General features: G+C 36.5%; 1 protein-coding gene across 1 annotated transcript; it reads left to right on the plus strand.

Annotated features, from left to right (window-relative positions):
* Positions 1-5,346: 5,346 nt before the first annotated feature.
* Positions 5,347-24,509, plus strand: LOC132299389 (ubiquitin carboxyl-terminal hydrolase 24-like). The gene is made up of 7 exons (XM_059795952.1): positions 5,347-5,787; positions 8,973-9,656; positions 9,830-10,017; positions 10,527-10,774; positions 17,882-18,027; positions 22,053-22,229; positions 23,986-24,509. Exons 1-7 carry the CDS (start codon positions 5,773-5,775, stop codon positions 24,172-24,174), a joined length of 1,647 nt encoding a protein of 548 aa, XP_059651935.1. The 5' UTR covers positions 5,347-5,772; the 3' UTR covers positions 24,175-24,509.
* The last annotated feature ends 1,185 nt before the right edge of the window (positions 24,510-25,694 follow it).

Below are 25,694 nucleotides of genomic sequence, written 5' to 3' on the forward strand. Positions count from 1 at the left end.
ATTGTACGTATGAAGAGTAGAAGAGCTTTTTGTTTTTTGTTTTTGTTGTTTTGTTTTTTGTTTTATATTTGTTGTTATGAAGCTATTGCGACTTTAAATGTCTGTTTTACCCTCTTATGAAGTGCTATCTAGCTTGTTTAACCTCAGACATAAAACTTCTTCTGATTTTTTCCCATACATAGAACATGTGAAATTTGTTTAAAAGTAGAAAAAACTATTAAAAAAGGAAAAAAGAAACTCCTCCTCTTTCTTTGCCTTGCTCAGATACACCGACCCTAAACTTTTAGGACAATGTGGCCCATGTGGATTTCAAGTCGTGTTCTTGTGTTGATATATTTTAATTTGTATGAATCAATTCTATGTGGGGTAATCCCATTGGACCAATCATGTGAAGGCTAATGTATACTTATATAGATGACGAATCTGATTAATTTGGATGAGTTGGATGGATATATACATATATTAACTCTCAATCCTCAAAAACAAATGATCCTTCTAAATTTACTAAAATTTGATTCATAACCAAACCAATATGTCAAAGAGCCTTTGGCCAAGGAGAGGAGGGGTCGAGTCCAAACATAAACCAAAAAAAAAAAAAAAAACAGAAGTGACTTAAACTTATTCGTGTGCACCCTAAGTTCCAAACATTGGCAGTTGAATATAAGAGTGAAATGATCATTAAAAATTTTGTTAGGACAAATATACATTTTCACAGCATATATGCTACATGCTATGATTTATATGTATATAATATAGGGTAAAGTGCATTTAAATTTTACCGTTTTGTATTAAAGTCTCCTTTACTATTTTTTTTTGTTAAAAAACACCCCTTCAACTAACAGAGGGGGTGACTTTTAAAATTTTTGCCAAAAATACTCCCACTAACCAAGTGAAAGGAGGTTTTATACAATTTGCCCAATTGGGTGAATTTAGCTATTTTTTTTTTTTTTCGAATAATAATATTTAAACTTTTTTTTTTTTGTTACATGCATCACCATATTTTTAAGAACAACATGCTGATTACGTGGACCAATAATAAATGGGCATGTCATATTTAATTACCAAATAAAAAATAGTGGGAAGACACTTACTTACCAAATTAGAGATTGTGGTTTGATTACCATTTATGATTTGGTAATTAAAATAGGATGTATTCATTTATTATTGGTCCACGTTAGTGGTTAGTGTATTGTACATTCTTACTAGTGAGGACTTAAATATTGTCCTAGTTGGAATTAAAGAAAAACATATATATATATATATATAGTTATGAGTGAAGTTCAAATTTTACATGTTTATTCATATTGTATATTATCATACTATTATTTATATTATATTTTTTATTTTATATAATGTGTACATGTGTATATATATATAAGTATATAATATATTATCCATATATATTATATTTGACTTCAATAAGATGGACATTTGATTGAAAAATTAGATCGATAAAAATAAATTTTAATTACAAAAAAGTAATTGAATGGCATAAAATAGTACGGGCCCGCTTGGTTTGTAATTCTAAAAACAGTTATCAGAAATTAAAAAAATAGAAAACAGTTTTTGAAAAATAATAAAAGACTGTTATCTAAAAAGAAGCCTTTTTTATAACTAAATTTTCAAAAATCAATTTGCAGAAAATTGAACCAAGCAAAGTTTAGTTTTTTTTTTTTTTTTGTATTTTATAGTTTTCTATTTTTAGTTTTATGATAACACAAAACTGTTTTCATAATTACAAACCAAACACGTTTTTCTCTTCCTTTTTCTTTTTTTGGAATTAACATAAATAAATATTTCAATATTTAACTATGCTAGACATATGCTAAACAAACAGCATGTAGTTGTATTTATAACTATGAATTTTACTTTATAATTATATATATATATATATATATATATATATATATATATATTAATTAAAAGTATGGTGATGCATGTAACGAATGAACCAAATAGAGATTTTTTTTTTTTTTTTTTGTAATTAAAATAAATAAATATTTCAATATTTAACTATGCTAGGCATATGCTAAACAAATAGCATGTAGTTGTATTTATAACTATGAATTTTACTTTATAATTATATATATGTGTGTGTATATATATATATATATATATTAATTAAAAATATGGTGATGCATGTAACGAAAAAAATATTAGTTCGAATATTATAGTTTAAGAAAGAAAAATAATATATTCTTTAGCTAAATTCAAACAATTGGGCAACTTGCATAAAACCCCCCATTGATTTCGTTAGTTGGGGGAATTCTTGGCAAAAATGAAAAAAAAAACATCTCCCTCGGTTAGTTGAGGGGTTTTTTTTTGGCAAAAATACGGTAAATGAGGGTTTACTGCAAAACGGTTGCATTTTACCTTATAATATAACTAGTTTTTTTTTTGGGTATACTTTTCCCATCAAATATGCATTATTATATAAATGTTTAATATATATTTTGAAAAATTAAACATTCAATTTAGAAGGAAAAAGGGCAAGGTACCTAGAGGGAGGGTATAAGGTACCTAGGATTTGAGTTCTTACAAAGATGTAATGTGATGTATATATATAATAGATACACAATTTGATATACACGGTTATTAAAACTTTAATTGTCAATAAAGATACTATATTAAGATAAAACTTAAAAAAATGACTACAATTTTCTAAATAGTATTGACTTAGTAAGGTAGAAGGTTTTTATTTGTCTAGTTAAATAGCAAGACTTGATCCTTACATGGAACTGAAATGAAAATGAAAGGAAAGGAAAGGCAAAAAAACAAAAAAGAAAGGAAAATTTGCCTCACAAACCGGAAACTGAAAACTCTCCCTCTACCCCATTACCAAAATACTAAATCCTACAGAATTTGTTTTTTTAAAATCAGTAATTAATGAATTTTTTTCTTAATGTTAAAATGATTTAATATATTCAAACGGTATAGTGTTATGAATTTTTACTTTGTGAATTTAAAAATATGGAACAAGGAAGTTGTTTTCGATTTGTGATTATTTTCTTTTGCTCTCTCAAAAAAATTAAAAACTCTTCAAAATTTGAGGGACAGAAAATAATAAGTTTTCATTAAATATATAATAAAAAAAAAATAAAGATACTTATTCATTATATGCATTTTATTTTTTAAACTTTAAAGTATGCAATAAAATTTTACAGCGTTACAGGCTTACCTTCATTGAGCGAGTATGAAAATAAAAACCTAATTTTAATTATAGTTTGATTTTTTCGGATCTTGAATACCTATTAAAACTAACCCTTATTAGAACTATTTCCTTTTAAAATTAGGCCACGTCATTCAAGATCCGTATCATGAAAATAGGTGGGGGAGAGAAAATGAATGGGGGCGTTGGAGTAATGGAGAGAGAAAGAGAGATATGTGGGCCGGTTGGAGCGGTGGAAAGAGAACGGTGGAGGTGAGAGACGAGGGTGGGGGTGGGGTTGGAGAGGGTGGAGGTGGGTGGTTGGAGGTAGGGGCTACGGACCTCCCAAAATTTTACAAAATTTTTGTTAATATCCCTAGGTGATAATTTATTTGCAAATAGGTACTTAAATTTTATAAAAAACTTTAAATTAGCCCCCCAAATAAATTTAGTTCGTACCTGCTTGAAATAGTATTTGTGTACGTTATTAAAATAATAATCTTGTTTAGTTTAAGCCTGAGAGACTTTGTTGGTAATAATGATATACTGAGTATTTTTTTCAAAATGGAATTAAAGTACTCAAAAAATTTTCTATCAAAAATTAGATTTGTACTCAAAATTTTTTCTTTCAAAAATTAGATTTGTGAAAAACATAAATAATTGATGAAGGAAATTAATTTTCTATCTATGCTTATTTCTTTATCACTTTTTTTTTAATCGTAATTTATCTTTAGTTTTTTTTTTTTATTTATATTTTTCTTTCTCATATCAATTTTCTATCTATTTATTTAAGTTGTATTTTTCTCATTTTTGATTTTTTTTTCGAGATATATATAGTTATATACTATGACTATTAGTCTATTATTAAAACAAAATTATATTACAATTAATTTATACAAGTAATTTTTTTTAAAATTTGAGTTGCATAGTAGAACTGTAGAAATCTGCCCCAGACAAAAATTTCTGGCTTATAGGCCGTGGAGAGAGAGTGTTGATTGTGGAGAGAATACGCCAGCACCAACCAACTTAACGGGGTTTTATGTAATTTGTCTAATTGTGTAAATTTAGCTAAAATATTATTTTTATTTTTTTATATTTCATGAATAATAATATTTGAACTTATATGTTTTGTTACTGTTTATTACCGTACTTTTAATTAAATATATATATAAAGGGTCGGAGGGACAGTGTGCCCCTTGAAAAAACAAAAATTAGTACTATTGTGTGTATTTTTTTTTTTTTAAATTCAAATATGCGTCCCTAAAAAATATTTAATATATATTGAGAGTAATTCAGTTATTTTACCAATCAAAATATTCAGCCATTTGATTTGCATGACTGTAACTCTTTTATACTATAATTGCTATTTTATACTATAATTTGTAAATATTTATTTTGGTATTCAATGAAAATATTATCAAAATCTATATTTGGTTCTTATAATTGCCAAGTATTTTAACTGTCTTTTTCAGTTTAACAAATCAATATTGGCATTGAATGATTTTTTTGTTTGCCTTTTGATTTGAATTTTTTTTTTTTAATAATTTTTGATATTAGTTGGATTTTTTTGATGTGAAATATATATATTTTTTCTGGTCTTAATTGGATTTTTTTTTGTTTTTGTCAAGTACAATACGCACCTTCTAAAATTCAATCCTGGCCCCGCCCCTGTATTTATATATAAAATAAAATTAAAAAGTAAAATTTATCGTGCTATTACATGCTATTTCTTTAGCAAAAGTCTAACATAGTTAAATCCTATAATATATTTTTTATTTCTCATTTTTTTCTATTAAAAAAAATATAGAGAAAAGTCTATTATTTTATATCATTCAATAACTTTTTTGTAATTAAAATTTATTTTTGTAGATCTGTTTTTTTATTTTATCCAATGGCCATCTCATTTACTTATACTACGTATATATGTACACAATATATAAAAATATATATATCATACAAATAATATAATAATATATAATATGAGTAAATATATAAGATTTTAATTTATATGTTGGTGCAATTATAAGTATAAATTTTACTTAAATTTTTTTTTTTTTTTTTTATATTTTTCTTTATTAAAAGTATTGTGATGCATGTAAAAAAAAAAAAAAAATTGAAATATTAACATTTATATTATTTTTCGGGGTGTATATTAACATTTTTTGTTACTACGTATTAATTTTGTACCCAAATATACGAGTTGCTTTTCCCAAACAATGCCCTAATGCTGTGTATACAACCGCCCCCATCTTGTGAAAAACCTAGACCTGAACCTAAACAGCATCAGAAAAGGGAGTTAACCTCTCTCTCTTCTCTCTTCTTTTCTCTCTCTACACACGTTACGGTCGATGCGCGTTTGGACAATCAGATCCTCTGCTAAGCTCCTTCAGGGCCAAAGGGAGGGTTCAATTCGTAAATGGTCTGTTCCTCTTTCTCGATCTCAATCTCTCCATATTTCATGTCTTCCATCGACATCTCTCTCTCCAGTGCTCTCTCTCCGACAAAGCGGCCTCAAACCATAGTTTCTGATTCATTATCTATACACCTCCATTGTCAATTTCGTCGGCAAAAATCTACTATCAGTTCAAGGGTTTTGTGTTCAAATCTTCAATCATCAGTATAACATGAGTGGTTCTGAGGTTAGTATCGATTTATATGATATTTTGTTGATATATTGCTCATACCTGTTTCTGATATTTGGGTACTTGTAATTAATTGATAGAGATATAGGAAGTTTCAATTTTTTTTAATGTTTTGGTTTTAGTTATTGTAGTGAAATTATTGTCATTTTAGTGGTTTGATTGAGAAAGAGGGAGAGAGTTGTTAATATGTGGTTCAACATCGAGTGGAATTGTTGATCTTTTTGTACGTGAAGTGGCATTATTCATACAGAAGTGGCAATTTATTAGGCTATCAGTGATTTTCTTTATTAGATTTATCAATGTAAAAGAGACGTCTCTGGTGGAATGGAATGGTAAATATGAATGGGAATTATTAGGCATTGTATTGCTTGTAATTTATATAGACTGAAGTATAGAGGTTGTAAAGGGTAGCCAAAAATAAAAAATTGCTGCCTGTAGTTATATGTGATTTTAACTAGAAAGAGACTGAGAGATATGATTATGTGAACATTATCATACAAGAATAAGTTGTGGATTTTATGGACAAGTATAAATGCCAAAGAATATATAAAAAGATAGAATAAATTTACTTATTTAATAAGTTACTGGAAATAAAAAGCTTTAAAAAGCACACAGGCGAAAGAAGGAAGGGAAAAGAGTTTTCTTTTATTATCATCATTCCATAATTATAGTAGTTGTAAATGCATAGTTCTTATGTGTTCTATATATGATTTATTTTTCGGAAATTATAAACTAGATGTAAATCAACTTCTTTTTATAATTACTGTTTTAATGAACTACATGCAATTTATTCCTATTTCTGTGAAGATCCTGGTAAACAATTGTCACTGCAACTATGTAGTAATTGCAGGGACAAAGAACAACTAAATCTAGATTCAGTTTTCACTTCTTAGTTCTTATGGTGGTTGATTTTTCAAACACTGGCAAAGAGTACTGTGTAGTTTGTTAGTTTGATACTTCAAAATTCTTCAACTTTTCATGAGACAATGGCATAAACCCAAGGTGTTCTTCTGTTGTAACAATTTGTCGGATATTAGAACCAGTGCTTGGATTTAAGATGCATAAGATATTGTTAAGTTCTTCTTTGTTAAGCACTCCTTGAAAGTTGAAGGTGACAGGTGAGTGATTCAGAGTGATATGGAGAACTGGATGTAAATTGAAAGTATATATTTGAGCTGATAGAAGACTGTTTTAGTTGTGAGGGTTTTAGAAATTTTTTCTAAGTATTGTTTTTGTTAGATCGAGTGTTGTCTGTCATGTCCATGGAGGTTGCTAGTTCGAGAGTAGAAGTTTTTTTACTGGCTGAAGACGATCGTTTCTTTCATGTGTTGCCGTTGCAGGATTTTCTGCGTTTGGCCGAAGAGTGAATTTACACACATTACAGACTGTCAGATCTCTATTTGATGTTTTGATTGTTGCTCAGTTAATTGCCATCTGGATTCCATGTTTCCCTTCTTGTTGTGTGATATCACATTGAACCGTTTGCTTTTGTCTTTTTCAGTGCAGGTCCAACAGTGGGTTTTTAAGCGATTTGGGCCCATTTTGGCGACCCAATTTGTTCCATTCTGGGTCGCCAAAATTGGGCCACATCATTTGGATCAGAGAATGGGTCGCCAAAAGGGCGACCCATATGGCGATCGCGGCCCGCTTTGCTTTTTTATTTTAAAATTTTGTGGCCCAATTACTGTAGCCAAAAAATCCATTTAGGGGCGTGTTTGGCTGGAAATAAATTCCAGAAACCAGTTTTGTTTTTGCCTTTTTTGGCCTTTTTTCTTTTTTTCTTTTTTTTTCCCCCTCAACATAACTGAACCAAAGAGCCGTTAAGGCACTGTTTGGCTGACACAAACAGTGCCTTGAAGGCTTTTTTTGGGCAAAAAGGTAAAAAAAAATTGGGAAAAGTTATTATTATTATTTTTTAATTTTTCAGTGTTCCTATTGGCATTATAGCCGTTTTAGGCACTGTTTGGCTGACCCAAACAGTGTCTTAACGGCTATATTGGCTAACCAAACAAATTTTTTGATTTTTTTTTCCCTAACAAATTGATATTTATTTTAATAGATGATTTAAAAAAAAAATGTGTCTTTGTTTTCACCTCTATAAATTAATAAGTCATATGATAATGGATATTAATAAGTCAAATGATAAAATTTGGAGACTCCAAAATGCAGACGTGGCTCTTGAAAATACAGACGTGGCTCTTAGAAAATGCTGACATGGCAAATCTGGAGTGCCAAATTTAGTGACTCCATTGGAGTTGCTCTGACGTCCAAGACTACTTCTTGTACTATCTTTTATTAGACTTCTATGAAACCACAACTACTTATTTAAGTAATAATTAATGTGATAAATACTAATATATACTTAAACAATCAATGACAAAAACAAATGACATGCCTTTCTTTTTATTTATTTATTATTTTTTTAAAGAGGAGGTGAGGACAGGTTGTAAGTGCTTTTTTATTTAAAATTGTTTACTACTTAAAACAGATGGACCATATTTTGAAGATTGTTTATTACTTAAAACTGTTATCTTAACATTTTCTTTTGCTAAGTGTGACAAACTGAAGCATAACTTCTTTTACATTAGAAAAGAGAATCAATGGTTACATTTTCATTGTCTGTACTACATATGTCCAAATATCGGTGTCCAATCTTAGCCTAGTCCCCATATCCTCTAATTTTAGAGATGGATAAATTCGACCCATAGCCACACACCCACATTCGACACGGCGACACATATATACGATCCTGGAACATAGGGCCCAACATTCAGAAAGATTCCTCGAATAATTAGAATCATAAATTAGAATTTGCATGCAACAAAATTAGCCCACAAGTGTTAAATGTTTGGTGCTTGTGTGATGTGACAAAACAGGTTATGAATGATAATAATTTTTTTTTTTTTTTTTCGCAATATTGTGAACTTCTGTTTTCTCTTTAATATAATTCCCTTGATCAATTCTGTTGTTGGCTGCTCTATTTTGACTTTCTGATTTCTTAGAAAAGATTACATATGGTTGCATGCTGCTTGTGCTTTTTGTTCTTTTCTGAACTATTTTCAACTTTTTCCCCCTTCTCCTTTTGGTAGAATTGCTGATTGGCTGAAACAATGTAGATCCTTATTCCTCTTCCTCCTTCATTGTTTATTTGTTAATTTGTTGCTTGTATTTCATTCTTGCAGCTATTAGTATTTGGGTCGTTCACTGAAGATGAAACCAAGTCATTGCTGGGACAGTCATCTAAAAATGCTGAAAAGCCCGTGGAAAAGAAAGAGCTGCAATTTGGTTCAACGAATTTCGTAGGTGAAATATCTTTTGGTGGATTCAGTGAAGAACCACTCAAACAGCTGGATTCTTCAAAAGTGCCAGTAGGTTGTCAGCCCTCTAATATCCAAGGAGACAATAAAGGCAGGAGTGTAAAAACAGAAAATGATCTCTTGGCTGGAGCCTTGGGAAGTTTAGAGGAAAATGGAGGCATTCAGAATTCTGCTCATTGTTCTACCCTTAGTAATGGCAGGAAAGAATTTCAAATTAAAGATAGCATTGGTTTAAGTCCTCTACAAGTTTGTGAAAATGAAGATGGCTCTCCAGTTGAATCCTCTGGCTTGGAACCAGAAACCCTTGATGGAAGCCCAGAGAAAGGACATTCAAATGGTACCATTGATAATTCATCTGCAGAACCGCTCTTTGAAGAGAATACCCACAAGGCATCTAATGGGTCTGCTATAACTGTTAGACACTTATTACCCAGAGGCTTAATCAACTCAGGGAATCTGTGCTTTCTTAATGCAACTCTGCAGGCTCTTCTATCCTGTTCTCCTTTTGTTCAGCTCTTACAGGAACTAAGAATTCGCAAGATTCCTAAGGTTTGCTCTGCTAATGTTTATATCTCTTATATTTGGATCCTGATAGTACTATATCATGGTTGAAACATCTACAAAAGATTTTAGTGTTCCAATTCCATGATCACATTTATGGTTGAAACATCTCTTATTTATGATCATATATTTCTCTATGAACTTTGATTTCTTCTTTTTAGGCTGGCTGTCCAACATTAGCTGCATTTGCTGAGTTTGTCTCTGACTTCGACATGCCCTGTGGTGCAAGCTCAAACAAAAAAGATATGACTGTTCTTGAAACTGGTAGTTCTTTTCGCCCTGCCATGTTCGAAAATGTGCTGAAAAAATTTACTCCTGATGTACTTTGTAGCATCTCAGGCAGGCCAAGGTATGTGCATTTCTGCATCAGCGTTTTTCTCTTTTGTTTTCTTTGTTTAAATCGTTGGATGGTTAGCTTCTGTAATTGTTTCACCTTAAGCCATGATCCTTGCTCCTGCACTTAGCAAATTTAGCTGTTGCAATTGTCTAGATTGTTTAATTGTGTCCTTGTCAAGGATTTATCACAGGCAAATGCTAGATCGGAAACATGATTTTACAATTTGCAGCTAAAACAAACATATATTTCCACCAAATCACATTTTCAGGTGCTGGAGCATGAAATTGGGAAAGGGAAGAATTTTTTGGAGTATACCACTACAACCCGACAATTTATTAGGAAAACAATTATCTGACCTGCATAGTGAACCTATAATATTTTATGCACAAATACTGGTTGCTTTTGTATGCCGTTTGTATATTTTATTTCAAAAATTAAAGTGTAATTTGAATAAGCATAATTTTGATCAAATTGGAAGCAAGTTCATTTTTTTTTTTGGCAATTATTACATCCTTTTTCAGACAAGAAGATGCACAGGAGTTTCTGAGTTTCATCATGCATCAAATGCATGACGAATTACTTAAGCTTGAAGGAAAATTATCAAGGTTAAATGGAGGAAAATCATCTTTGGTTTCTTCAGGGGAAGATGATGAATGGGAGACCGTTGGCCCAAAGAACAAATCTGCAGTTACAAGAACACAAAATTTCGTTCCTTCGGAAATAAGTGCAATTTTTGGAGGACAACTGAAAAGTGTTGTGAAGTCAAGAGGTAGGACTATTTAACTTGCCTAACATAGATGATAGACAAACATATAAATGTTATGTGGTGGTTATATGAATGTATACAATCTGTTTATATATTTTAGTGTTTGTGTGATAGTTATATACATGCGCACACACCCCATAACATTCACATTGTCCTTACTATTGTGCTACCATTTTTAGATTCCTATTATGTGATTATTATTATTTTTTTGGTTACTTTTGAAGTTCTTTTTCTTTTACAGATAAACTATTTTCCAATGCGTCCTTTATGTTTGACCTGTTTTGGATGAAAAATAATTTTATGCATGGTGTCTATATTAAAATTCTCATACATCCATTAACATTTGAGCAATTTCGTGTTTCAGCTTGTAGTCCGCTCCTCTTTATAACTATATGATACTCTGATAATAAGTCTTTTCGTGTTTTAATGAATTTGACTTAATTTCAATGGTTGCTGCCTGTTTTAAAAATTAGCCTTAATTTCGATGTAGAATTTGGCATGCTTATTATCAGCCTGCTGTAAACTGGCAGTTGGCTGCAAAATCCATTAAAAAGATTTTTACATTTGGACAATGCTCCATGAGGAAAAGGAAAATCGAAGAGAAATAGTTTATATATATATATATATATATATATAATGTAGTCAGTCTTGTGCAACGATTTCATCCAGGGGGATTTTTATTAGACTACTGAAAAGGTGCTACATTTATGTAGCCATTATCAGCTTAATAGCCATCTTAAAGGTCCAAATTTTAAGATCATGATCTTTGAGTAAGTGTTTGAGTCATGCGATCTTTCTTGGAGGTAGCTAGATTGCCTCGGTTGTTCCAAGGTGGATCTGCTAGATCTGCAAATCCGTATAGAGGCCCATCGATTTTCCTGGATGATGATTCGGTACGAAGAAGAAGAGAAGATCTTCGATCGTGTCTGGTTGGGAAATTTGACAAGGAAGTTGGTGACAGGGCTCAGATTGCAGCTTGGGCCGAGCGTACTTGGAAGATCTCCGCAGGAGTGACGGTCTCAACTCTGCCGGATTCTTTGTTGCTTTTCCGGTTTCCCTCATCGACGGAAGCCTCTCGTGTTCTTAAAGGGGGTCGCCGTGACTGGGGTACGGCATCTCTTTGTTTGGAGGCTTGGAGCTTTAGGGTTGGGTGCTCGGAAGTGTTGAAAGAGAAGGGGCTGAAGAAGGTGACGCTGTACGGTCTTCCTCTCCATCTCTGGTGTCATGCTTTGTTCGTGACAGTTGGTGATCTTTGTGGTGGGTTTATTTGGGTGGAAGCTGATGAAGCTTTGGACGCTGAAAGAGTCCGTATTATAGTCGCTGATGGTCGGGTTTGCCCTCCGTTTGTGTTCATTCACGATGATCAGTTTTGCTATAAGGTGTTTATTTGGGAGGAGAAGCCTCCCGAGCTTGTTCCAACGACAGATAGCTTGGAAGGGGGTGATGGTTCGCACTTGCTTAAGGAGAAAGAATGGCTGCGGTGGGAATCCATGGGGAAAAAAGGAATGGCAGAATTCCAGGTATGGAAAGAATGGAGGGACACACTTTGGATTCGTAATTCGGAGTGCTTTAAACGGATCTTAAATCAGAAGCGGAAGGAAGGGCTTCCTTTTTTGCAGAATCGCCGTCGGAATGGTGGGCTTCGAATGATGCAGTGGGGCGGAGGTTTCGCCGGATTTGGTCGTCGGACTTTTGTGCAGCAATGGGATCAATCAAGACGAAGAGGTGGTTTCCCCGCACATCAGGCGCGTGGGAGAGAGAGGTTTTCAGAGCTTCCACGTGGTTGGCGCTCAGGATTTGTCCATTCCCAATGGAGACCAGCTGTCCCCACGGTCAATTCAAATTTCACTTCAAATTTGGCTTCCCATTCAGTTGGGCCTGTTGGAAGGCTTGGTGTCGAGGCTACTATCTCTTACAATGGTGGGCCTAAGTCTGTTGGGCCGCTAGTTGGGCCTGAAAGGCCTATTTCAGTTACTAAGAGGCCTAGTTTTGTTTCTTTGGGATTTGAATGTGATGTGCATGTTCCTTGTGCTGTGGTTGGTGGGCCGAGCGTCCAGTCTTCTAAAGAAGTTAATGTTGACGGGTCTGCGGGATTAAAAGGTGGGCCGAGTTGTGGATCTGGGCCGGTGTCTAACAGGTTTGAGCCCTTGCCTTCCATGCGAGATGATAGAGTTCCTTGTGTTGCTGGGTCGATGAAAACGAGAACGAATGTTGATCGGCGAGTGAAGGTTCCGGTCCTGAGACGTCGGTTGCCGAAGAAAAAGGTGATCCTTCCCGCTTTTCGTAAGAAATGGTCACGAAAGGATAAGCAAAAATGGGTGGTATCTTCGCAATCCGGTTTTGAATCGGGTATGTTGTCAGTTCCTTCTGGTTCTTCTCCTATTAAACCGTGTTTCTCTTCTTCTTCTTCTTCTCCTTTTTTGGGGGAGTCGACAATGTCTTTGGAACGGGTGAAGGGTGGGACAGCTTCTGCTTCGTTCTCTAAAGAATCGGAGGGTGAGAGGGACTCCGTTCTTGTGGACAGACAGGATGGTGATTCTGGATTTAGACATGGTTTCTCTCGGCGAGGTGAAGGTTCGTGCGAGGGAGTTACAGTTTGTGTTGGTCGGGATGTGAAGCTGAAGCTTGATGATGATACGGCTGCCTTTCTGTTGAAGGAGATACGGGACCATTTGGCGTCGAAAGGCTTTCTTGGTGATTCAGGAGGAGTTTTGACAGAGGAGGAGCCTGTTTCACAATTTTGCTCGCATTCCTCTTCTGTTCTTGATGATTGGGAGGGAGCTGCAGGTTCTTCTCTGGATGGTGACTCGGGCATGATTCCATGGGAAGACTTGGAACAAGCAGTGAATTTGGCTGTTCCTTTGGCTGTTGTTCCGCCTGGGGGTAATTGGGTTAGCAACTTGAATGTTGTTGGAGTGAATGATCTTGAGGAGGAGTGGGTAAGGGAGAAGGGATTGGAAGTGTGTCCTTTGTTGGGGGTTTCTTTTGAGGGTAGAGTGGATGAGGCACTGTGTTTGTTTAATGATGTCCTCAATTCTCATTTTCAGGATAAAGCAGGTGGTGAGATAAGGTTGCAGGAGGAGAGAGGGGAGACAGTGTTGCAAAGCCCCAATGATTTTTTCACGTATGAAAGGAGAAATAGGGGGTCCAGATCAGGAGGGAGAGGGGGTGGAAGGAAGGGAGGGTTTGCTTTCTAAAGTGTTTCCCTATGAAGTTACACATTCTTTCATGGAATGTTCGGGGTCTCAATGATCCGGTCAGGAGGAAAGTGGTGAAGTCGGTTATTCGTAAAGGTCGGGGTCATGTGGTATGTCTCCAAGAGACCAAACTTTCTTCGATGTCTGATAGGATTGTGAGGAGTCTTTGGGGTGGGAGATTTGTGGAGTGGATTGCTTTGGATGCTATTGGTTCCTCGGGGGGCATCTTGATCATGTGGGATAACAGAGAGGTGTCTAAAGTGGAGGCTCAGGTGGGGCGTTTCTCTGTTTCTTGTGTTCTTGCTTTGGTTGAGGATGGTTTTAATTGGGTCTTTTCGGGTGTTTAAGGTCCTTCGGAGGATGGTGTGCACCACTTGCTATGGGAGGAGTTGGGGGAGATTAGAAGTCGATGGTGTTTGCCTTGGTGTATTGGTGGGGACTTCAATGTGGTTCGCTCTCCTTTTGAGAGGTCAACGGGTGGTAGGTGGACGTTTGATATGGTGGCTTTCTCGGAGTTTATTGATGAATTCGGGTTGGTTGATTTGCCTTTGGTTGGAGGGCCGTTTACTTGGTCCAGTGGCCGTTCCCCTCCTACCCTTTCCCGGATTGACAGATTCCTTGTGTCGGGGGAGTGGGAGGAGAGGTTCTCGGAAGTTGTTCAAGCATCGTTGCCTCGTCCTATCTCTGACCATGTTCCGTTGTTGTTGGATTGTGGCGGGTTGTGCAGTAGACGATCTCCTTTCAGATTTGAGAATATGTGGTTGCGGGCTGAGGGCTTTCTTGAGTGGGTTCGTCTTTGGTGGGAGGGGTATGGTGCGGTGGGTACCCCTAGTCATCTGCTTGCAGGCAAATTGCGTCTTTTAAAGGAGAATTTTAAGACTTGGAATAAAGAGGTCTTTGGGAATCTGGAATGGAGAAAAAATCGGGTTCTTTCGCAGATTGCGGCTATTGACCGTATGGAGGGTCAAGGGGATTTGGTGGAAGCTTTGAAGCTTAGGAGGGCAGAGTGCAAGGCCAAGTTTTCTGAGATTGCTATTATGGAGGAGATCTCGTGGAGGCAAAAATCTCGAGCCTTATGGCTCAAGGAGGGGGATAGAAACACGAAATTCTTCCACAAATTGGCCAATGCTCATAGAAGAGGAAAAGAGGAAATCACATAGGGAGGATTCGGGTTGAGGGGGTTACTCTTTGTAAGGAGGAGGACATCTGCAAAGGAATTTTAGAGTTCTTTGAGAAGTTGTTCTTTGAAACTGTTGAGTGGAGACCTTTGCTTGAAGGGTTGCAGTTTGCCTCTATTTCTGAGGAGGAGTGCTTGGGTTTGGAGGTGCCTTTTTCTGAGGAGGAAGTGCTGATTGCTTTGAAGAGCTGCAATGGGGATAAGGCCCCAGGTCGAGATGGTTTCACCATGAGGTTTCTTCTTGATTGCTGGGAGGTGGTTAAAGGAGAGGTGATGGGCACTTTCCATGCTTTCCATTCTCGGGGATTTTTTGAGAAAAGCTTGAATGCCACGTTCATTGCTCTCATTCCGAAAAAGGGGGGGGCATTGGATGTGAGGGATTTTCGCCCTATTAGTTTGGTGGGTTGTATCTACAAGTTGATTGCCAAAGTGCTCACTTCTAGATTGAGGAAAGTTTTGGATGGTATCATTTCGGACTCTCAAAATGCTTTTGTAGGAGGCCGTCAGATTTTGGATTCAGTCCTTATTGCTAGTGAGTGTGTGGACCACAGATTGCGTAGTGGGGTCCCGGGTGTTCTTTGTAAGTTGGACATTGAGAAAGCGTATGACCATGTGAGTTGGAACTTTCTTCTGTACTTGATGGAGAGGATGGGGTTCGGTGTTAGGTGGAGGAGATGGATTCAGTTTTGTATTTCCAGTGCTCGCTTTTCAGTCCTTGTTAATGGTGCTCCTACCGGTTTTTTCTCTAGCTCAAGGGGCTTGAGACAGGGGGATCCTCTCTCCCCCTTCTTGTTCTTGCTTGTAATGGAGGCCCTTAGTAGATTGATGCGAAGGGCTGCTGATTTCGGTCTTGTGAGAGGCTTTCGGGTAGGCAGGGATGCTGCTTCTCAGTTGGAGATCTCTCATTTGATGTTTGCTGATGACACTCTGGTTCTTTGTGATGCGAATGTGTCCCAGATTAGATATCTGAGATGTGTCTTGATTTGGTTCCAAGTCGTCTCCGGCCTTAAGGTGAATGTGGGCAAGAGCGTTTTGGTGCCGGTTGGGGAGGTTCCTGAGATTGAGACTTTTGCTGACATCCTTGGATGTCGCACTGGTGCTTTTCCCATTTCTTACTTAGGTTTGCCTCAGGGAGCTCCTTCGAGGTGTGTGGGGATTTGGGATCCAGCTGTGGATAGATTTGAGAGAAGGTTGGCAGGTTGGAAGAAGCAGTATCTTTCCCGGGGCGGTAGGGTCACTCTGATTAAGAGTACCCTCTCTAGCCTTCCCACTTATTTTATCTCTCTTTCAGATTCCATCTTCAGTTGCGGAGAGGATTGAGAGGTTGCAGCGTAATTTTTTGTTTGGGGGGGGGGGGGGGGGGGGGTTGAAGGGTTTAAGTTCCATTTGGTGAGATGGGATCAGGTATGCAGGCCTATTCGGAATGCTGGGCTGGGTCTTCGTAGATTGGTGCCCTTTAATAAGGCCCTTCTTGGAAAATGGTTGTGGAGGTTTGGTGTGGAGAGACATTGGCTTTGGAGGAGGGTTGTGGCTTGTCGTTTTGGAGAAATGAGAGGAGGGTGGAGCTCTTTGGAAGTTAGAAATTCTCGGGGGGTGGGAGTTTGGAAATTTATTCGGAAGGGTTGGGATGATTTTTCCAAGCACATTCGGTTTCGTCTTAGAGATGGGAGGAGGATTTGTTTTTGGGAGGATGTGTGGTGTGGTGATGCTCCTCTTGCTCTTGCCTTTCCTCAGCTTTACAGAATTGCTTCGGATAGGCAAGCCTTGGTGGTTAACTGTTATCATCTTGATAATGGGAGACTGGTTTGTGATGTTCGATTCAGGCGTGCCTTTCAGGATTGGGAGATTGATGAGGCAATTCGTCTCTTGGAGTTGTTATATCGCCAAAGGATTGTGGTGAAGGATTCGGATTGTTGGTATTGGGTCGCAAACTCCAAGGGGCGTTTTGAGGTGAGGTCTTTCTTCAAGTGCCTCTCTTTTGATCCTGGAGTTCGTTTTCCTTGGAAGTCTGTTAGGCGTTCTAAGGCTCCTCTCAAAGTGGCTTTCTTTGTGTGGATTTCGATTCTGGGTAGGATCTTAACCCAGGATAATTTGAGAAGGAGAAGCCAGGTGGTGGTCAATCGTTGTTATATGTGTCTTCGTGATGAGGAATCTATGGATCACCTTCTTATTCATTGCTCTTTGGCTAGAGAGTGTTGGGATTTGATGCTTGGCTTATTTGGGTTTTATGGGGTTATGCCTGGATCTACTAGAGAGTTGATTGAGATGTGGAGAGGTTGCCATGTGGGGGCTCTCAGGCAGGATGCGTGGAGAGCTACGCCGCTTTGTGTGTGGTGGTGTATTTGGCTTGAAAGGAATAGGAGATACTTTGAAGGAAAGGCGATGTCGATGTCGGTGCTTAAATTCTCGATTATTTCAACTCTTTTTTGTTGGGTTTCAGGGAGAGATCATAGATCGTTGAGGGAAATTGTTGATTTTTTGACCTCTATGAAGGCTTGAGTCCTTTGTGCTCTTTTGTTTTTCCTTGGGTTTCGCTCCCCTCTTGAGCGTCTTTTAATAATATTCTTTTATTTATCAAAAAAAAAAAAATTTTAAGATCATACTCTTGGAGCCAGCTAGCCAAACATCATAGATTCTTGTTGACGTGTTTATTTTCTGCTAAAATCTTTTCAGAAGCAATATGCTGCTGTTGTAACATATTGAGCTTTATGCCACTGTATGCCTGTATTGCAACAGGAAATAAAGCTTCAGCTACTGTTCAACCATTTTTGCTGCTCCATCTTGATATTTCTAATGAAGGTGTTCATACTATTGAAGATGCTCTTCGTTTATTTTCTGCACCAGAAACACTTGAGGAATACCGTACATCAGCTATTGGAAAGGTATTTTATTTTTAATGTTTTGAAATGGTAGATTACAGTGACTTCCCACGAGATTTGTCATGATCACATGAATATCCCTTCTTGTTTGAAAATTTGCACTGTTGTATATAGTTTTTTAATAGGATCCCTCTGGTCAATGCATGCCAATGATGATTTTTGCTTAAGTCAACAATATAGAATTTCAAAATTTCAATTTTGCCCATGTAATATCAATTCCATTTAATTTTTTTTATTTTTATTGAAAAGTAAAATTAAGGGCAAAATATTAAATTACAAGTTCCGTTACTGCCATCTATTGGAATTTATAATGGAAGGTCATTGTAATTTTTCATACAAAGTATGTATCTGCACCTCATGAGTCGCGTATCCCAATTATCAGGATTTCATTTTCTCTTGGAGAAAATTGAATACCTATGCAGAAAACCTTCAATAGCGTCTTTAAAATCTTAAAAAGTTTTAAGAGGCTCCATAGATATTCATCCTAAAATATATAATCTGCTAACTGTCCATAAGAGAGCTCCTTGAAATTCGCATATCTTCCCTTTGTATAAGCAAGGGGACAAAATGGCTTAACATTATCTAACGGAGAAAGATTCAACAGAAAGCACGAACTAATTATTATTATTTTTTGATAAGTAAGATTATATTAAAGAGAGTTCAAATGGGTCTTGCAGCCCACAAAAACAAACAAGGACCAAATAGGGCCCCTAATGTCTCAAACTCCTCTCAAACTGTTCAAAAAAATCAACTTATCTCCCCCATTGATTTACAATTCGTCCCATGAACCCAACAAAAAGAGAACTTGTGAAAAAGAATTTCAGCTCACCCGTAGGATCTCCTATTCCTTTCCTTCCACAATCAGATGCACAAGGGCACTACCCTCCAAAAGTCACTGCCTTGGAGACCCATTGTACACCCTCTCCAAGCCTCAATTATACCGAGTGGGGAACAAGGCATAACCCACTGAACTCCGAACAAAGCCAAGATCACCCCCCAGCTTTCCCTAGCCAGAGGGCAATGCAACAAAAGATGATCAACCAACTCTTCATTCCTTTTACACATGCAACACCAGTTAACAACAATCTGTTTCCTCCTCCTCAGATTGTCCAGTGTCAGAATCCTTCCCAGGACATCAGTTCAAGCAAAGGAAGCCACCATAAGAGGGGCCTTCGTGCACCAAATGGCTTTCCATGGGAAAACAAGCCTTGGCCCATCTGAGGGCCCTATAAAACAAGCGCACAACAACTCCCTCCCTCCCACTCCACCCCCCGCGAGAAGATAACACTCATACTCTAGTGTCAGTAGCACCGCCAACAACCTCCTGGCGGTACATCTCCAAGAGCCTAAAAACATTATTCACCTCCCAGTCCTGAAAATGCCTCACAAAGTGAACATCCCATGTCGTCCTCCCGCTATGAAGCCAATAACAGTCGGCCACCAAAGCCTGCCTTTCCGTAGCAATCTGGAAAAGTCTAGGAAAGGAGCATGCCAACGAACGATCACTGCACCAACTACAATAATGTTTGATGTTCATCTTATAGTTTGATATTCATAACCATTCCAGTATTACACTCTCATGAAAACTTTGTTTATGTCTAATGCTAAAATAATAAGGAAGTTTGATATTCATAATCTATGTTACGTGGACTCGGGTGCGTGTGTGTATCCATGCGTCGGACATTTCAAATCTCTGAACAAATGGACACACGGACACTGCTAAATATTCATTTTATTTGATTAGTTTGTTTTATTTTCTAGAGTATAGTAATATTTTTATCTAACATAGTGTTCAATGTAGGCTTTTCACTCATTTTAAAGTAATAATACAATATTATTGAATGATTGGATATGCTTTTTAAGTATATGTCCAATCAAAAGTGTCGAACACATATTCCATACCCATGTCTGAGCAATATTTGTCCGACACGGGTACATCACTACTTTTGAAGGTTTTATGTAAAATAGTTCGTAAGGAAAACTGATATGTAGGCTTTTCACTCATTTTAAAGTAATAATACAATATTATTGAATGATTGGATATGCTGTTCAAGTACATGTCCAACTAAAAGTGTCGAACACATATTCCATACCCATGTTTGAGCAATATTTGTCTGACACGGGTACGTCACTACTTTTGAAGGGTCCATGTAATATAGTTCATGAGGAATACTGATATGTTAAACATTATGACCAAAAGCTGTAGTATATTCCCCGAAAATTCTTCTTTAGCAATGAAAAAGAAAAGAGAATGTAGCACATATCCATCAAACGTGGTCCTAACTTTGCTGGTTCATTTGTGGTTGTGCTTTTTCTGTCTGACTGCTTTTAAAGTTACCAAGCTGGGTGGGCAGCGATAGGTAGTCTCTTAGTCTATTGTGCTTTGTCCTTTGGGCGCGCTCCCCTCTTGAGCACCTTTAGGCCCAGTTTGGTTGGAGAGAAATGGAAGGAAAAGAAAAGTAAGGTAATGCAGGGCGATGATATATTGTGTTTGGTATAAAATTTTAAAAGAAAAGAAAAGGAAATCGAGAGATTTGGAGGGATTCAAAGTAGGCATGCCAAGTAGGTTATGTTAGCCTCCAAAAAATGGGTGGAAATGAAAGGAAATACTACGAAGTTTAATGAAACTTTTCTAATACCGATTTTGCCTTTATTTTTATAAAGACAAAATAAAAATACCATGCGTCCTCGGACATGTTTTTATTCTCTTTAACCATTTCTTTGTTTTCAAATTGTCAGTTTGACTTGAATGACGTTTAGCATAATCTTTATATTTCTCTTACCACTCCTTGTACATTTTTCTTTTAAATGTGAAAGGGTAGTAGTAAATTCATTAAAATAGTTTCCTTCCTTTCTTTCTCAAACATGGTTAAGTATTAAGCCTATCGTTTCCTTTCTTTTTTCTCATTAATCAACCAAACACGATGAAAGGATAACATTATCATTTTTTTTCTCTCTCTCATAACCATTGTTATTCTTTCTTTTCTTTTCCCTCCTATTATACCAAACATAGTGAAATCTTACTTTTGAAAAAAATAAAAAAAAAGAAAATAAATAAAAAATAATTATAAAATAAAATAAGGGAGCACCCTAATAAAGCAGTAAGAATATTTACAGTTAATACAATGCAAGGGGACCTTTTGCGTCCTATATTTCTTTTCCTAAGTTCACATTCTGGCAGTAAATGAAGTTTGAACATTACATTCGTGTTCTCAAATTCACATCTAGCAAGTGTCTATTCACCGGTGGTGTTTCCAAAAGGTGCCGAAATTTTGACCAGCACTAGATTTGTTGCTTCATGTTTCAGCCAAGATTGGTTGTTCATCATTTTAGTAGTAGTTAAAATGATGATCTTTTACATGTAAATATATCTATATAGAATTTGTTACCTAAGTTGCTTAAATCACATGATTTATTAATGCTTTTAGTGTAGACTGTAGACTGAGGAAAAGGGAAGAAACTGCTTCTCAGTTGTCACCCAAGCTTAAATTAAAAGACAATAGTTCACAAGCACAAGCACAAGCACAAGCACAAGCACAAGAACAAGCACAAGCACGCCCAGGAAATGCTTCCATTTGCTTACAAGTGTTCATCCATCATACCTTTAATGTGCTTTTGGTGGATACTGCTGCCGCTGCCTTGTTAATGTTGGCTAAACATTGCTCAATTGTGTTTCACATTTGATATTGCATCAATGTCAACAGTAGATCTTGATACGCTACTTGTTTTGATTGGATTGTGATTATGGATTGTTTCACTTTCATTCTAATGTCCAATTTCAGTATTTCACGCTTAGTGTTATAAATAATGCTTTTCTTCTTGTTGGAGTGCTTTTGGAGATTTCTTGGTCAAAGTGTTCATGAGCGCTAGTTTACCAATGCTAATACTAAATATCTTTAGTATATATGTTGCAGCACAGTCTAGTTCCCTGATTCAGTGGCCTATTTGATGTCGGTTCTATGATGTTATGGGATGACTTTTTGATATTTATGGGTGATAAAATATTGATATATTTCATTTGTTTTCAGACTGGCATTGCGACTGCCAGAAAAGCTGTAAACATACAGTCACTTCCCAAGATAATGATATTGCACCTGATGCGCTTTGGCTATGGAAGTCATGGAAGCACCAAACTACATAAACCTGTGCACTTCCCTCTTGAACTTAAGCTAGGTCGTGAATTGCTTGTTTCTCCATCAATTGAGGTATTGTTCCTTTACACTCCAATTTTTTATTTTTATTTATTTCTATCTTTTGTGATGTGATATATTTTTTTTATTTTATTTTTTTTTCATTTTTGGTTGGTGAACACAAATTCTTTAATGATATTTTATATTTAACTAAATATCTCCTTTGCTATAAACTTCATGGCAAAAATGCAATTTTCTGTAGATTTTTATGAACCACAATTTCCATTAAATCAACTTCATTTCACAACAAATAATTTGCAAGTTTATTGTTACTTATTTATACATTTTTTGAAGAAGGCCCTCCATTGAAGCCAGTCTCATAGGAATTTTTCTTGGACTAAATTGACTCGTGGCATTGGGGTCTGCCATGCGTTTGGAGGGAATTACTTACACCCAGAGGGTTTTTTGTTTCTTTCTTTTCTTAAATTTTGGTAGTTTTTGTTATTAGACTAGGGTTACATGAATCCTATTTTCCCATGTTACTTTAATGCTTTGTTCGGTGGGAAGTTAGAAAATTGGTTGGAAGGGATAGAAAAAGGGATGGACGAGATATCCCTGGGGAATAGATTGTGTCCTTCTCTCTTTTTGTTTGATTGGATGGAAGAGAAGAGAAGAAGCTGACAACTTACTTTGTTTGTTAGGAGAGAAGGGAAGAGAGAGTTGTAAATTGTTTTTACCATTATATCCATCACTATCTATACTACTCCTTTGAACCTTTAATATTTATGAAAGATAGTATTATAATTTAAAACTTTTTTAATAGCCCCACTTGTCTTCCCATTCGCTTTCGTCCATATTTGGAGGGATCAAAATTTGTGAGGAGGAAGGATGATTTATCCATCCTATTATCTTTTTTCTCTTTATCTCATCTACTTAACGAAAGAAGTTTGTTCTTTCCTTCCTATCTTCCCTCCACCCCTATTCCTTCCTTCCTACCAAACAAAGCATAAGGTTGTGACCTCAGACAAAATTTATGTTATCATATCCTCCGTTACTTACTACCCAAGCTAATTTTGGTCTTCCCGTTCCTCTAGTATTGCATTCAATATGGAGCGTGTCACTCTTGTTGGCTTTGCACATATCCAAACTAAATTGAATTCCTCCCATTTTACTCTAATTGGTGGGACATCAATTAAATAACAAGCATGTTCTTTTCTTCTTCTATCATTTCTTGTCTTACCGCCCATTCATCTCAACATGCATAGTTCCGCCGCACGGACTTTAAGCATATGTTGTTTCTTAGCTGCCCAATCTCATGAAGAATGACTTATGTAATAGTTGTTTTATAGAACATCCCTTCTAATCTAGGTGAGACACGTTGATCACATATATTATATATAATATGAAAATTATTAATAACATCATCTTATTGTAGCTTATATACTGTTTACTGTGTGTGTGTCAAAAAAAAAAAAAAAAAAAAAAAAAAAATTGTTACCTCATCTGCTTATTTGCTTATTGCTTAAATACTTTAAGCATTTGTATGGTCGTTAATGAGAATCATGGGGAAACCTTAATCCCCCTTGGCTTTGGGGATGCACTGGGGTTTTTAATTGTATACGGGATGTCTCTTAGTGTGTGCGTGTTTTTTTGACTTATTTTCCCCATAATATTTTATTGATGTGTTGATACCAATGTCATTTCAAATGGCATGTATATTGAAATAAATTTCATTTTCGTTTACTATACATCCTACTAGGTTGTTTGATTTAGGTTATAGTTTGTGAACTCCTTGATGAAATTTTTAATGAATTCTACTTGGCTCCTACAGGGCCGGAGATACGAGCTTGTTTCAACAATAACCCACCATGGTAGGGAAGCCTCAAAAGGGCATTATACTGCTGATGCCCGCTACTCCAACGGGCAATGGTTACGGTTTGATGACACATCTGTTACTGCCATTGGCACAAGCAAGGTGTTGCATGACCAGGCTTATGTTCTTTTGTACAAACAAGCATGAGATTAATTATGGAGATTCATATTCAGTTATACCCCCACAGAAAAGGAAGTTATGCAAGAATCTAGTTAGTTGTGGAGATGATATGATGTGATATATATATTTTTTTATTCCCCGGAAGTTGATGGTATGATCTGATTGATTGCCACTTGTACGTTTAGCCAGGGCCCCATAATCACAACACAGGCCCTCATGGTGAATGTTGGGATAGATATCTCTAGTTGGGAAAAAGTAGCTGATTTTTGAAGTGTTTTGGGAAGCACATGTTGATGTATATGTCACTTCTTTATCTATTTAAGGCTTTATTATTTCTATACAATCATTTCTTTTCTCAAAAAGGTTGGTTGATATAACAATTACATTGTTACTTGAAATTGAATTGTTATCTTGTTGAAGAAAAACAGCTCATCTTGAAAGTGTTGTGAGATAAAGGTGTACAAAATTTCCATTCTTAATCGATTTATGTTCTGTACGTATACTTGTGATGAAATCACTAGTTGTATTAGGGACTATACAGGATGTGGACCTGAGAAAATTTCCGGCGAAGCCCATTTCTGTGGCTCCCAAGGTTTGGTTGAGTTCAGTGGGCTATGTGGTGCTAGAGTGCGCTGAAGGTTAGTGGAATGTTGTGAGGAGGAGGAAAATGGGTTTTAGTACACGTGGTGGGGTTTATCAGAGATTGGCTCTGTTCTCGACAGATTATAATGAAGTCCTCTAGATCTGTGTTAATCAGTACTCGGTAGTGGAGGGTTCAGTAATCTGACCTAAATTTTTTGATAGAGAATCAATAGTAAAAAAAAAAAGAAAAAAAAAGAGAGGAAGATGAAGATGAAGATGAAGATGAAGATGAGTTTGGCACAGGCAAACACTTGAAAAAACAGAGTGGCCCAATAGAGACATAAAGCCCTCAAAGGCATGAACAAATATTGGACCTAAGCCCCAACAAAACAAACCCATAGGATAGGATGCCCGCCCACAAAAACCAAAAACTTCTCCCGGACCCACCTTTGCACACCTAGCGTGATCTATACGCCAAAGGAGCAACATCAGCATGGTGCCAAAGGAAATCACCATCACCAGAAAACACCATAAACGGAGGACACCGTGAGATCGATACTCCAGCCCCAGCAACCAAGACGGCAACGATGAATTAATTGTCTAGCAAAGGGACTTTACAATTAGACCTAAGCCCCAACAAAACAAACCCATAGGATAGGATGCCCGCCCACAAAAACCAAAAACTTCTCCCGGACCCACTTTTGCACACCTAGCGTGATCTATACGCCAAAGGAGCAACATCAGCATGGCGCCAAAGGAAATCACCATCACCAGAAAACACCATAAACGGAGGACACCGTGAGATCGATACTCCAGCCCCAGCGACCAAGACGGCAACGATGAATTAATTGTCTAGCAAAGGGACTTTACAATTAGAAGCATGGCCATACGAAATCCATGAAGGAATTATTCAGATGGCTCCCAATAGTGAAAGCAGCATGGCCAAAAGTAACCAGAATATAGGC

Source organism: Cornus florida, unplaced genomic scaffold, assembly GCF_030987335.1.
Source record: "Cornus florida cultivar Cherokee Brave unplaced genomic scaffold, ASM3098733v1 CherokeeBrave_3.0.0_Hap2_Chr03, whole genome shotgun sequence".
Classification (NCBI taxonomy): Eukaryota; Viridiplantae; Streptophyta; class Magnoliopsida; order Cornales; family Cornaceae; genus Cornus; species Cornus florida.

Bases quoted from the DNA above. Each gene is read 5' to 3' on its own strand.
- LOC132299389 (XM_059795952.1), top strand. The intron at 10,775-17,881 runs GTAGGACTATTT...GTATTGCAACAG, and splicing joins AAGTGTTGTGAAGTCAAGAG to GAAATAAAGCTTCAGCTACT. The intron at 22,230-23,985 runs GTATTGTTCCTT...TGGCTCCTACAG, and splicing joins TTGTTTCTCCATCAATTGAG to GGCCGGAGATACGAGCTTGT.